At 50.5% G+C, this 14,031-nt stretch overlaps 1 protein-coding gene across 2 annotated transcripts in view; it reads right to left on the bottom strand.

The window, feature by feature from the left end:
* Positions 1-359: 359 nt before the first annotated feature.
* Positions 360-14,031, bottom strand: part of LOC8029881 (4-coumarate--CoA ligase 3) — a 43,002-nt gene continuing 29,330 nt past the window's right edge. For both annotated transcript variants that reach the window (XM_042290017.1, XM_042290018.1), the window contains exons 5-12: positions 12,620-12,828; positions 11,640-11,817; positions 8,944-9,115; positions 8,444-8,544; positions 5,956-6,094; positions 4,543-4,670; positions 1,687-1,801; positions 360-661 (exon numbers count right to left, since the gene is read on the bottom strand). In XM_042290017.1, coding sequence (XP_042145951.1) covers positions 525-661; positions 1,687-1,801; positions 4,543-4,670; positions 5,956-6,094; positions 8,444-8,544; positions 8,944-9,115; positions 11,640-11,817; positions 12,620-12,828 — 1,179 coding nt within the window. In that variant the 3' untranslated portion in view covers positions 360-524. The remainder of the gene's footprint in view (positions 662-1,686; positions 1,802-4,542; positions 4,671-5,955; positions 6,095-8,443; positions 8,545-8,943; positions 9,116-11,639; positions 11,818-12,619; positions 12,829-14,031) is intronic.

Raw genomic sequence — 14,031 nt, forward strand, 5'->3', positions numbered from 1 at the left:
CGCATTTTTATCGGAATAGTGAATTGCATAACCAACAACAGTTGTAGCCCGCAATGTGGTTTCACTGTAATTTTATTTGAACTAGTTGTTGTTCAAAGGTCATATTGCATTCTAATTTTTTTTCGAAGTGTTATTGAAAACTTAAGTGTAGCTCCGTCTGTCACATACTTTATTCTAGCGCAGCAATTGAGCGTCTGCTCTTTTTTTTTTTTTTTTGTCGTTTGCGCGTTATGTTTGATGACGTTCACCTATGAACTCTTCCAGCAAATGATATTGATATCCGTTTAGTTTCTTGTTTTGGTTTGTTTTGTAGAAGTTTTTTCCTGTGAGGGGATGACCAAAAAGGAACGATTGCACGATGGCAGAACAGAAGCAGCTTTATTCTCGGCACCTCCCCGAACGGTCTTATCCCGCATTAAGCGTGAAAGACATGACAACCGCTGGCGGTCATTGATGGTTTCCCTATAGTTACGTCGCGCGGCGGTGCGATACGACGTGAGTTTTGCTCACACGTGTTTCACGCTTCAGCGTCGCTCGTGCTTGGAACGCTGCAGCACCCACTCCACCAGTTGGCGGCGCACCAGCTTGCCCAGCTTGTTCCGTGGGATGGCGTCGGTCAGCGTGACACCGCCTTCCAAGTGCAGGCATGACAGCGCATTCTCTGCGGCGGTGAAACACCGAATTTTGACCGATGATTCCGCGGTACGGAAGTTCGTGAACCCGAAGCGGCTTCGGTCACTATACCCTCGCTCCCCGGTCTCGATTTAGACACTAATTGTGAACGTTATTTAACGATTTCTTGACTCGTCTAATACGTGGTCGGTTGTACTATTAGGCCGCAACACGCAGATTACTCGGGTATGCAGACGGGTACTATGTATGACAGAAATAACAAATAATATGCACGCAAGCTGGTGAACTTTCTCCATCTTAGAGTCCCGAGACTCGAGAAACAAAGAAGGGGACAACACTGTCACAGATGCGCTAACTCTTGTCCCCCCCCCCCTTTTTTTTTGTGTTTTGCTTCCTAAGTTTTGGGTTTTCGGCATGTGCTAATAAGATGTGTGATTTTGCGGATGTCCTCATTTTGGTAAAGGTGCCCGATTTTGGGGTCTGCGCGCAAGCGGGTGCAGTATGCGGGTGAATGCAAGAAGTTACGACCCCTGCGAGCCTGAAATTACGCCCGCATCTGCCCATGAGTCAAGACGTGATAGAGACTATACGAAGCTCAAGTTCGTCTGCTTCTTTTGTAGAGGTTCTGCTGATGTCAGAACGCCGAGCTCCGATTGGTTCTGAATAAAGTATAATGGGTAGGCCTCAAGGCAGCTTGCTTCGAGGTCTACCCACCACCCTACAAGCAGAGCCAATCAGAACTCGTTGTTGCTCTGATGCCATCGGAATCCCTGTGGAAGAAGCAGACGACTTGCTCTCCGCGTAGCCCTTTGCTAAAGTCGCCTTCTGCGCGCCGCCATCTTTGTCTGCTGGGCTGTGGGACGCCTTCTGAGCACGCGCTGTTGTTCTGCTGTGTGACAGATCGGACGCTGCGCATGCGTCCACGGCTGAGTGACTCGGCATTTTTTCGCTCGGGTGATAAGCGATGCAAAGGTCTATACGATGCACTCGCGTCATCCTAACGCGAAGCCGGGGTTTTGTGGATCGCAAGATGCGTCAGAGGCTGCGGTGTACCTTTCATGAAGTTGACGAAGTGTTCCTCGCCCACGGGTTTCTTTGGAACGATGACGGCGTGCAACAGTTGCGTGGCCTCCGGATCCGGCAGGCCGACCACGGCGCAGTCCGCCACCTACGGCAAGAACGCGGTTAGGTGAGTAAAGTCGCGGTCACGCTCATCTTAGATCATAAATAAGACACGACGTTCGCTTCACACATGACAACACAACTCATGTCTCATGCATGCTTGAAGCCCGTTCGCTTCATACCTCCGTAGGCTTTGGAAGGTTTGCAGGCAGGTTTAAAGCTTGAAATGCTTTTTTTAACGCTGCCCACCCCCCTTTCCCAAAGCCCAAATGTTTGTCCGTCCGTCCGTGTGTTCGTCCGTCCGCCGGGGCATTTTCCGCTAAATTTAGCGGGTAAACTGATGTCACGTCACCTGACGTCACAAGACCCACAGACAGAATTCAGGTTCCCCGCTAAATATAGCGGAAAAAATTGACGTCAAGTGACCTATACACGATATCGGTTTCCCCGCTAAATTTAGCGGCAAAACTGATGTCGCGCGACCTGACGTCGCGGGACCTGCCGTCGCGGGACCTGCCGTCGCGGGACCTGCCGTCGCGGGACCTACGGACAAATTCAGGTTCCCCGCTAAATTTAGCGAAAAAAATGATGCCACGTGACCTATGCCCCAATTCAGTTTCCACGCTAAATTTTGGGCGAAAATTGACGTCACGCGACCCAACTTCATCTTACCTAAACGCACATTCGGCTTAAAATAAAATAAACAAATTAATCAATTTTGGTTACACATTGATTATACAAGAAGGCCCCCAGAGTTCTTTGTATGGAGGCTGGACCGTCGTGTGAGCAAAAGAACTGTCTGCAGACTGCCTTTTTGTATCTTCTATTAGCAGTCTTTCCGCGGCCCAGCGAATATTGGGAACGAGAACTCACTGAAAGTAAGAACAATGGGGAGTTTTCGTAGACCGCGTTTCCCCCTCCGCTGAGCCCTCCGTAACGAAGACGCCGCTACTGCGCCTGCGCGCTAATGGCCTTGCATGTAGTGTTCCGGGCATCGTAGCGGGTTGCGGGGAGCGTCGCGGGATGGCAAAAGCGATCTACGAAAACTCAGTATTTTTATTTGCATTGAAAGACTGGTGGGAGCTGGAAAAAGGTTCGGGGGACACCTAAGCACTTCTTATGAGTTGCGAGTGCGAAAGCATGCACGCCGCTCTTCCGCTCCCTTCTTTCGTCTGCGGCGTAATTGCGTCGACGGTCGAGCGCGCGCGCTAGCTCTCCTCGGCGCGCTGACCTTGGGGGGTGGAGCGGTGGAGCCGCTACCTCGCGGACACGCAGCGCCTTGGGGTGGCCGTCGTTGAAACTGACGCGCAGCGGCCAATGGGACCCTCGTCGACGCGCGCCAGCAAATGGTGACCGAAGCAGAAATCCATCAGCTTTATTCCGCTCCTTTGGGATGGGGGAAACTAGGTGCCGTTTGGCCAGGCTTTTCACGTGGTTTCATAGCTGGGAGATAGGTTCACTTGGAGAAAGGATTTAAGGTGCCGTTTTTCGCGGCTTCAAACCTGATGTCGTCGGCTCGCTTCATAGGGCAGTTAATGCTTTTGCATTGAAAGAAAAAGCTGTCCGAGCGGCTTTGCTGGTCCTTGGCCCCTTCGGTTCCAGTGTGGTGCCTGGTACGCGACTTCGACTGTTGTTTCCTCCGGTTCCTTAAATGGGGTTCTCGATTTCCGTCCGATGACGCCGTAAGAGTGCCACGCTGTTGCTTGTCGGGATCCTGACGGTAGTGAAGCAGCGGTTTTGGTGCATGTGGCAGAAAGCCTGTTCTGCTGCGGGCCACTCTCCAGTTGGACGATTCACGGAAGCTTCGGCGGCCTGGAGTTGGGACGCCGCGACGACAACTTCTCAAGTTTTAAGTGGGAGCTAAAATGAATAAAAATATAATTTGTCTCTCTACCTACACCACCAAACGATAAAACATGTTTAAACCAATTATTAATAAATAAATAAGGTCGACTATGACCGAAAAGGAAATTTCGATTTAAAGACTAATCAACAAAAACAAAAAAGGGGGAGGCAGCGAAATTAATAGATCGGGTACGGGCTCGCCTTTTGTCAGTAAACATTTTACGTTTTACACTTTCTAACGAGAGCTAGAATGAATAAAAATAAAATTTGCCTCTCTAACTGCACCACCAAACGGTATAACAGGTGTAAAGCAATTAAACATAAATAAATAGGGTCTAATATGACCAAAACGAAAATATTGGTTCAAAAGCCAGTCGAAAAAGAAAAAAAACAGAGAGGCAGCGAAACTACTATATCGGGTACGGGCTTCTGTTTTATGAGCAGGAATTTATTCGAGTGTAAAATCAGCAGTAAGGCCACCAGAATGGCAAACAATAGGAAATGAATTCATGCCAGCCATGTACACGTTAACAAAATCAAGCAACGCCCTTTTTGTCACTTTTTGGTACCCCAGATGTTTATATGCGAGAAGTGGCCGGGAATGCTAACAATATTTTATGTAAATAGGCCTTGATGAGCAATCCGGGGGCTTTAAGTTGGAGTCTCGGCGAGAAAGTCGATCACCGAGCGCCGCGATTGGCCAGCGCCAAGGTCGAGCACGGCGCTGACCAATCGTGGGGGTCGGAGATCTCGCCAAATTTCTCGCCGACGTTCCTACTTAGAACCCCTGGACGTCCTCTCATTTTATACATAAAGATTTCCAGGGAGCGAGTCGTTGAACCCTAAAATTCCAGAATCCTTAGTTGGCTCTGCGCTTCTTGTTCCTCATCATCGGACTAAAATAACGCCCTCAATTTATCCGAAACGTTTTGGGATATATACCTCGGGGCATCGCAGCAGCATGTACTCCACGTCAGCGGGGGGCACCTTGTGTTCCCGGAACTGAATCATCTCGCTTATGCGCTGCACCATGTAAAGCCAGCCGTCCTCGTCGCTGTAGCACAGGTCGCCTGCGTCAAATTAAATCCCTGTGATGATGACTGCTTACTGGACGTCACTTCTTCTGTGGACGCCAACGTGTGGTCTGCCACATTGGACCGCGACGGCACGCCAACGGTTTCTACTAACACCACTTAAAGGACAAGCCCCGCACATATATCATCATCATTAGGCGATCCTCACAGCGCAGCCTAGCTCGATATCGCGTCGCAGTGAACGCGTCCAGAAGCGTCTTTCTATAGCTTGAACAACCGTCGAAGTTTCAGTGAGTCAATCTATAACGCGTCAGAAGGAGGCGCGTGATTATGCACTAATATAGTCGCGTGCAGTGCTGTCGAAGCAACACGTCCTAGACTGGAAGGCGTCAGAGCTTGCGAGTCGGGATCCAAAGATGGCGGACAGGGAAGGCCATGGCCCCGGCGGCCGGTGGTGGTGGCCGGCACCGCCCCCGGCGCCCCCATCGGCGAATCCCGTTAGCAGATGAGGATTCTTAGGCTGGATCTATTTGTTAACAATGACTTCTCGATATTTGTGAAGATAGACACACGCGTGTGTACGTGCTGGGAAATATAGTGCATTTCATTCGAAAGATTTGTGCCGTCTTCCAACTGTTATGTTTGCGCTTCAACACCAAATCGACATAGCGTGCACGTGGTGTGTCTTTATATCAGAAAAGTGCTGTATGGATATGCAAGATGATTTCGTTTGCAGCATTCGTAAATTAGATATACCAAAATTTCAACTTCATTTCTGGTGTAGATGCAAGTAGCTCTTGACAAGAAGCTCTCTGAACGGTTGGCATGCACACAGAAAGCCTCAGCCTGTTGGCTGAGACCTTCCTTGTCTAGGAGGTGTTGGTCGAAGCCATGGGTGGGAAAGAGAAACAAAAATAAACGCTTTAGTGCTTATTTTGAGTGAAAGGCTAATCAACGAGGGGGACGGAAACGACGTCTAAAACACACAAAAGTGGGTCCGGGTAAGAGGGGTGTTTGATGCTTCTCCTGCTCTTTAATTGATGGGGTCAAAAGCTTTTACCCCTGGTCTTTTAGCATGGATTGTCAGGTGTTTCGCCTCTGTCTCTCTGATTGGCCCGAAGAGGCCGTAGTGTTTACTCGTTGCCAAGCTGCTGTGAAACAAAATACAGCCCACGGGAACGCCAAGACGCATGCGTCTGCCGCCTTGCCGCGTATATTGTCGTCGAGTTTCGGCGCGCTTGCCGCATGGGGCGGGTCGGGAATTTGCTTAAACGCTGACGTAATAGGCAGGCCTTGGTGTTCTTGACGGTATTTATCTTACCGGTCCTATACCAGCCGTCAGCGTCGGTGACGGGCTCGTCGAGACGTTGCCAGTATCCCCGCATCAGTCCTCGGCCCCGCAGCAATAGTTCGCCTCGCTCACCGGGACCCAGGGCCTTGCCAGTGTTCACGTCTCGGATCTGCGAGCGGTACCCAACATCCGGTTGAAATATTACCCACAAGAGAGGGCTCGTGCCGTTCTTTCCGAGGCTTCCTTATTAGTGAATCCACACTGCGCCGGAGCATATACACTTATTCTTAGAGCCACCGATGCAGCTTAACATAGAGTTACTCAATCACTTTCTCTACGTGGCTCCGAGGCAAAGCGCCGGCCTGTGAGTCTCTCAGGTGCAAAGTTCGAATCCCTGCCAAGGTTTCCGCCGTGTAAGCAAGGTTTCGACCGGTGGTCGCAATGAATCCTCAGTCCTCCGCTTGGGCGTGCGAGATGACCTTCGTAGGTATAGGCTCGTAAAATCACTCAATTTGATTCAACACCCGGTCTGCCGGCGGCTCTCCGCTCTTCGCTGCTACGCGGTGCAAGAGTCAACGTGAGTTGTTCGCACATGAACCTCCTGTACGGAGGTTTACACACTGCTACAAGTTAATTTGCCCTATTAAGGTGGCTGTTGTATCGATTCGGATCAGGGTCAATTTGGTCGGTGTTGTACGGCTGCACACCGGTGATGTGCAGCTTGCTTCGCGCAGTAGTGATGACGCTAGCAAACGCCAGTATACTACCCCACGACGAACGCGGGCCTTCGCTGAAACCAACGAATTCGCGCCTGAGTTGAAGGGAACCGCAGCAACGTTGACCCGAGGGTCCTTCCATAACACTGGTGGAGCTCACCCCGACCGAGAAGGGGCGAGTAGTCCATACAGCGTGCAAATTCCTGCGCACTTTGCGCACCTCGTGCGTTTGTTTACACTCCTAAAAGTACCCACGTGCGTTTGCTTCCCCGCACCTTGACCAATGACGGGGCGCGTCTGGCCGCTTCGTCATGGCGCATTCTCTACGTTGACCTTCGACGCGCCAAAAACTCATTTTGGAGCACTTGCTCGCCGTATACTCTGTTTCAGTACAAGTCCGTCCGCAGTCGACACTACGACCTGGGACCCTAGTCTGGCCAACTGGCGAAGAAGTAGGCGAGAAATCTGGCGGCCGTGATTGGCCAACTCTGCACTTGACCTTGGCGCCGCCCAATCAGAGCCGCGGGATTTCTCGCGAACTTTTTCGCCAGTGTCTAGATTGGGGCTCCTGATGAAGCAAAGCAAGCGGCGCCAAAAGTGCGTCGTCACGGAGCACGTCGTCTTTGTGCGTTTATTAGAGTTCTAGTAATACGTGTAGGAGCAAACGCAGACCCCATACGTTAACGTTAACGTTGCGTCCTCCACACTGCGCATGCGCCATACGTACGTACTGCGGCGAGCCTTGCGTACGTACGCTCGCTATCGATTTTTGCGAACGTACGTAGCGGTCCCCTGCGTGCCATCTCGTTGCTCTCGTCGCGCACGGGAGAGCGCGAGACTAGTCCAGTTTGAAAAATGGCGGCGGTGAGGCAAACCAGCGGAAGTGCTACGCGCATTGTACGGGTTCGCTTTACCATTGAAGATGACATAAACCTCCTCAAAGAAGTCAACGCGACGAACCCTTTCGAGCACCCACAAAGATGGGTGTCGATAGCCAAGAACGTTGACGACGCCGTTGAACCCAAAAAGAGGTTCACCGTGCAATCGGCACAAAAAGAAAAAAAAAAAAAAGGACAAAACACGTACACAACTTCCGTAACAAAGCGATGAGAATCGGGGCTTTGGATTGGCTTGACCGAATAGCCGCCTTGGATTGTTTGCAGCAGTTTACAGGAGCACATCTGGATGTCGCTACAAGTCTTTACGTATGCGTTCTTCTTCCGCTGTACTAAAAGTGCGTATTCGACGCGCTCCGTAACGTTCCGTCGACGCAACGATAACGCTAACGTAGAAGGTTTGCGTTTGCCCCTATACGTATTACTAAAACTCTCTATTATCACCGGTGAAACCAATCACGCAGAGGGAATGTCCTTTGATCCTGCGCTTTTTTTTCCGCTTCATCAGTTTGGTCGCTGATGGCGAACCGACAAATACGACGAGCGCCAAGACGATGCATTTTTGTCGCTCCTTGATTGGTTTTATCAGGTTGTAATCATGCGCAATGCAAGGCTTACGTATGACGTCATCGTTAGTGGATCTTTGACCCGCCCCAATTAAGCGGCAAACTCGCCGGAGCTGGACGAGAGCCGACGCAAAGCCGGCAGACGCGTTCGTCTGGGCGTTGCCGCGTGCTACCGTTGTGAGACGCTGCAACACACGCTGGCGGCGATGGTGACGGGAAGAAGGCAGCGCTGCGTGGATTCACAACTGATGACGTTTGAAGGGGGAGGCGCAGGCCTTGTCTTCTAAGGGGTATTGGCTCCGCTCGGCAAGATAGAAAGGCGCGGTAAGAGAAGACATACCATGCCCTCGATTCCCGCGCCCAGTCGGCCCATGGATGTGAAGTTGGGCGGTTGCCCGTAGATTCCTGCCGAGACGAATATGATCTCCGACTGTCCGTACACTGCGAATAGGCAGAGCAGCGTTAGGACCAGCGAGCGTCGAGGTCAGAGAGAGTTGCCAAAAGCCTCTAGACCAACACCAGTGCCTCATGACATTGAGCTGCCTCGATATTCTCCTCTATACAGGTCACTATATCACTGACAACGTTTCGAATTGCGGGACGTTGAGAGTCCGAAACTTCCTATTACCGTTCTGCAGCCAGTGAAGTTTCTGTTATCAGTTGATAAGAACGGATCACGAGGAAAGAAGCGAGATCGGCCGCGCCCTGCAATTCTTAAGCTATCGGTTACTATATCGGGGATCATAGCCTCGTGTTCTGCGAGGTCCGATGGTACAGCAGGGCCGGTGCGTGCACCGGTGACCGTAGGGCCTGTTTCGGAAAGAGCGTGGGCCCACTCACGCTGCGCGAAGCTGGTCAAGTTGAGCTTCTCGAACAGGCCCTTGGAAATGTCCGGCGAGATGTACGACGTAGCCGTGGTCAGGTGCCGCAGCGAGCTCAGGTCGTAGCGGTCCAGGTGCGGGTACGCGAGCAGCTGCTGGGCCACAAACGGCACCGTGCACAGCGCCGTCGCCTGGCACAGGGAGCGCCTCCGTCAGACGACGTAATTAATTGCGTCGAGTGCGGTACTCGATACGGGTAATAAAATGATTCGTAATTCGAGTAATTTTGTAATAGTTTAATTACATTTATTAGGAAATGATCGCGAGGGTAATCTGATAATTGAAAGGGCCAAAATTACTTCTAATCGTTACCATTTTCCCCACCACTTTTTAATGAAGTCTTTTTTTTTTATTTTTGGCAACCTTTCTACAAAGGAATCCTCGAACTAAGCCTCTAACAAAAGGCTGGTCTAAAAAAAGTGTTGAACTGAGAAGATATGTAGTTTATAATTAGGCGACTCTAATAGATTGATTGACAACACGAAACACCGGTTTTCAAACCGGCAGAAGACTGTCGTTTCCAAAATCCGAGGTGATCGAAAAAGTAACGATTACTGCTTAAAGGGATACTGAACCAAAGAATTTAGTGTCCATAATAAGTGGCGCACGTTCTTTCCACGAGCCAGCACCCGCTGGTGTGCGGGAGCACACGCAACCAAAATGGCGTCAGAGACCTCAGTTCGCGGTTAAGATGACAGTGAAATGTAAAGGCTTCGGGCCAAAAGAGAATAAAGACAAGATTTCATCTACACAGTGGTGTCTGGTGTAAAAGGTAAGCGATTAATTGGAGTAACAAGGACGTAGCTTTCACTTGTGGAGATGAAAAGCCTGTCCTTATTCTCCTTTGGCCTGCAGCCCATGCATTTCACTGTCCTCTTAAGCGCGAATGGAGGTCTTTGACGTCATTTTTGTTGCGTGTGCTCGCGCACACCGGCGGCTGCTGGCTCGTGGAAAGAACGTGCGTCACTTATTGTGGGCACTAAAATCTTTGGTTCAATATCCCTTTAAAGTAGCGACCAATTAATCTTTAAAGTAGTTAAGTAATCCTACATTTTTTAACTAAGAATAATTGTAGTTGTAATCAATTACTTTTACCAAGTTATGTGTGCAAGACTGAGTCCCAGTGGGCATCAAAAATAAACCACGCCGCATATAACGTCCAGCCTCTGGCCAAAATGTGTACGATAGCGGTCCCGCAAGATGGCAGTGTTTGAGAACGAATCGTGATCTCGCTTAAAAATTGAAAGTGATTTTTTGAAACTTGCAGTCTACGAATGGGGCCCGTTGGCAGTAGCTTTGCACCATTCGGACCCACAAATTCGTGTGCTTCGTCATACACCATTTTTCCATCGAAAATTTCCGAAAATCGCTTCCAACTTTCAAATAAGATAACGGTTAGCTCTGAAGCTATGGTATCTGGTCTGGACCGTTAGCGTTTTACATTTTAGTGGTTATTTTTGCGGTCAAAGAAACTAAATTTTAGGAAGGACACCCTGGACACGATAGGAAATTCAGCCAGTGCAGTACCACCGCTGTACACTCCGTTTTACGTCAAGCAACAGGTCCCGGGTTCGAATCCAGACCGAAGGGCCCGCAATCTGACGGAGGCTCATTGCGGACAAGGCGCCGTGTAACCAAGCTTTCGCTTCCGCGTCAAAAGATCCCCACACTCTAAAAAAAATCCCGTGCGCCTACTTTCCCGCAGAACACACGGAGAGCCAATCACCGCAACTTACGGAGACAGCTCAGCGTATGACGATGCCGAAGCATATGTTTAGACCCAAAACCCCGTCTGAGTTGTGACATTAAGACCTGGTTCACACTTACAGCTAATCCGCTGCCGCCGAAGCGGAATCGGCCGCGGCAATGCACAGTGGACGCTAAGCCCGGCGGCCGAATTCTTGCAGATTCGCCCGCCGATTCGCAAGTGTGAACCAGGCCTAAGGAGAGCATGTGGTCGAAATTACTCCTCAGCCTTCCGCTGGGGCGTGCCAGATGCCCGTCGTTGGTTTTGGCACTTAAAATATCACAAATCTGATTTGATCTTTTTACGTAAAGCCCGACAGCAGCTAACCCTTCGTTTTGACGGAGGAAATTGACAGCGCCAAAATTGCATCGTCACAGCGCTCTTCCGGTTTTGTGCGCTTGCATCCAGGGCTAAATCAATCACGCGCAGAAAATGCCCCACGAATCTTATTTCTTTTTTCGTGATCGGCTTAGTCAGAATAGCAACCCCAGAAAGACAAGAGTCGTGTCGTGACGATGCCCCTTTTGTGCCGCTTGATAGTCTCTATGGGATCGGAGCATCGGCTGCGATTGAACTTAATGTGAGGAGGAATATAGACATTTCCAGCGCTTATCACCCAGCTTATCACCCAAATATGAGCGGCGTCTCATATTTTGTCGAAGAGAGCTGCGGCGCACTCTCAGAACGCTTTCCGCAACCCAGTAGAGCAAGATGGCAGCCCCCACAGAAGGCGATTATCGCAAAAGTCTATGGCCAGTGATATCTTTAACACGCATCGCGCGGCAGTGATACACGACCGCACGCCGGTTTATTGCCCATCCAGATAAAAACAATCGGCAGGGAGGCGGTATTGGAGCCAGAATCACCCGGGTTCTGCGGCGCGAGGCTCTTCTTTGCCATGTACCTACCCGGTGTTTTTGGAGGGCCTCCAGGAGGGCCTCGATGCTAGCCTTGTACTCCAGGAAGACGGTGGAGGCGCCCTGGACGATCCCCTTGCACACGCAATCGAAGCAGGCGTACACATGGCCCAGGACGCTCGTGCACACCAGCACGTCCTCCTCGCCGAGAGACAGCTGGTCGGGATGCCTGCATGAAGACCGGACAAGCTTCCCATTGCTAATACATATCCTACAAAAGGACCCTCGTACACTGACCGAGGCGTGCTTCTTCCTCGAAGGACAGGTCTGTCCCATTGGGAGTAGAAAAACTGTCTGTGGACATGTTCGCGCGAAGCACAGAATGAAGCAAACGTGCCTTGAACACGTTTGAGGCGTGAGCGCAGACACTTCTGCCTTCATCTCTGTAAGGAAGAGCGCGTGTTTTGTATCATGTACGAGCAGTGCGACTGGTGCTTTAGATCACAGTTCAGACGCCCTTCGCTTGATTCGGGCAACTGAAATATTGGCCTTCTATCGAAGAGCGTGGCACAGAATTGCCACCAATCATACTTCTGGCATATTCATAGTAACAATATTTAGTTCGCGCTTAATTTGCTTACAGCAATAAGAATTTGTTTTTAATTTGCATGTTGGCTCGATGTTGTGGCGTGAAAAATGTATTAATTTGTACTATCACACTTTACAGACCGTATTATATTACTTTCGTGAAGTTTATGTAATGCTCCGACTCCAGGGTTGCTAAGGCATTTAAATAAATAAATAAATAACTAAACGGACATAAACAATGAACGCCTTTTGGCGCACACTTGATTGACTCCATCGAATCGTGCCTGACGTCGCGCCGCTACAGCGGTGGCGCTGTTGTCGGCACGGCGCATGCGCAGACGCTTCATGCGGACCTCGCTCCTGCGCAGGCGCAGTGCCGCCATCATCGTCATCATCATCATCATAGGCAGACGGGTCTGTGTTCGGGACGCGAAGGGGCTCACCCGGCAGCCTGGACGCTGGCCAGAAGGGAGTCGTGCGTGTGCACCACCGCCTTGGGCTTGCCCGTCGTGCCGCTCGTCTGCGGCAGGTAGCACGGCAGCCCGGCCACGTACTCCGGGGGCCAGTGGTCGGCGCCGTCCCCGGGCTCCAGCAGCTGGCTCCAGGAGAGCGCCTTGTCACCGGCTTCTCCAGCGCCCAGTAGAACCACGTGCTAAAAAGAAACACGGGGTGCATGTTTGCATGGTGCCTGCAGCTCCGAATGTTTCACGTGTGAATTCAAGCTCTTGCACGAAGTAGACTTCTGAGCCGAGAAAGTGAGGGAGAGGAGGATACGACTGCCTACTTAGGGGGGGTACACATAACCCTATCAGCCTTTGTCTCCACCTTACTCGTCTAATGCGTTAGAAAACACAATGAAGTCGTCTGGCGCTTGGCTCTGACCAACGTTACTAGAACCACTCAGTGGGGAAACTGTCATAAAGACTGTTCTAAGAAAGTGGCACCGGTCCGTATTCGAGAACCAAGCTAATGGCGATCGCAACGCCGCCATTTCTCCCGCAGCGGCCACTCGAGGAACTGCACGTGACATCTATTTTGGCTTTAATCGGCCATTTTGGCGCCGAAACAGCTACGGTGGAAGGGGTTTTAGGGGTGCCAATCCCGTCTCCGAAGCAGACGCGCCGCGAGTTATTACCGAAGTTAGGATGCGCCTAGGTCGGGACGCGCTATCTGAAATCACCGCTGAGGCATGGTTGTTTGAAAAAAATATTAAATTTGCCGCAAAACCTTGCAAACTAAAGATTTTAGAAAACATCACGCGCCCTTCATTTTGTACTAAACTCCAATAAAAGTTACTACAAAAAGAGTCTTTTCCGTTTGTGTTTACGCAAAAACATGCTTTCTGAAAGCTCAAGGTGACCACAGTACAGACAAATGATAAAGAGTGGCGCTGTTGTCGTATTTAGCTCGGTCTCGGTGGACGCCAGCGGCCCCGATTTCAACAGTGAGTTTCCCAACTGAGGGTTCTAGTGACGTTGGCTCTGACCTTTAACGCGCTCGACGAGTGCCGTGGAGGCAAAGGCGGCTAGCTTTAGGTCTACCCACTAATCAGTCCAATCAGAGTTCGCCGTTCTGATGTCCTCGCGCGTTGTCGTCTCCTTCTCTCCCTCACTTTCTCAGCGCACACCCCGACCTCGATCTGCCATCTTTGTAATGAGGACATTCAACATTGTCTAATAAACAATGGCAGAAAAAAGGAGCATTGAAGAAAACAAGGTGAAGAGGAAGCTGAAATGGTAAAAAAAAAGTTAATGCCTCTTTTCAACGTAGTTTTTCCTGGTGAATCTAAATATCACCATCATTTGTCCTCGCAACAACATTAAACGCGGAAAGAAGTTGAAAAACGTGTAGCCGC

The sequence above is a fragment of the Ixodes scapularis genome, unplaced genomic scaffold (genome assembly GCF_016920785.2).
Source record: "Ixodes scapularis isolate PalLabHiFi unplaced genomic scaffold, ASM1692078v2 PGA_scaffold13__105_contigs__length_92229423, whole genome shotgun sequence".
NCBI lineage: Eukaryota > Metazoa > Arthropoda > Arachnida > Ixodida > Ixodidae > Ixodes > Ixodes scapularis.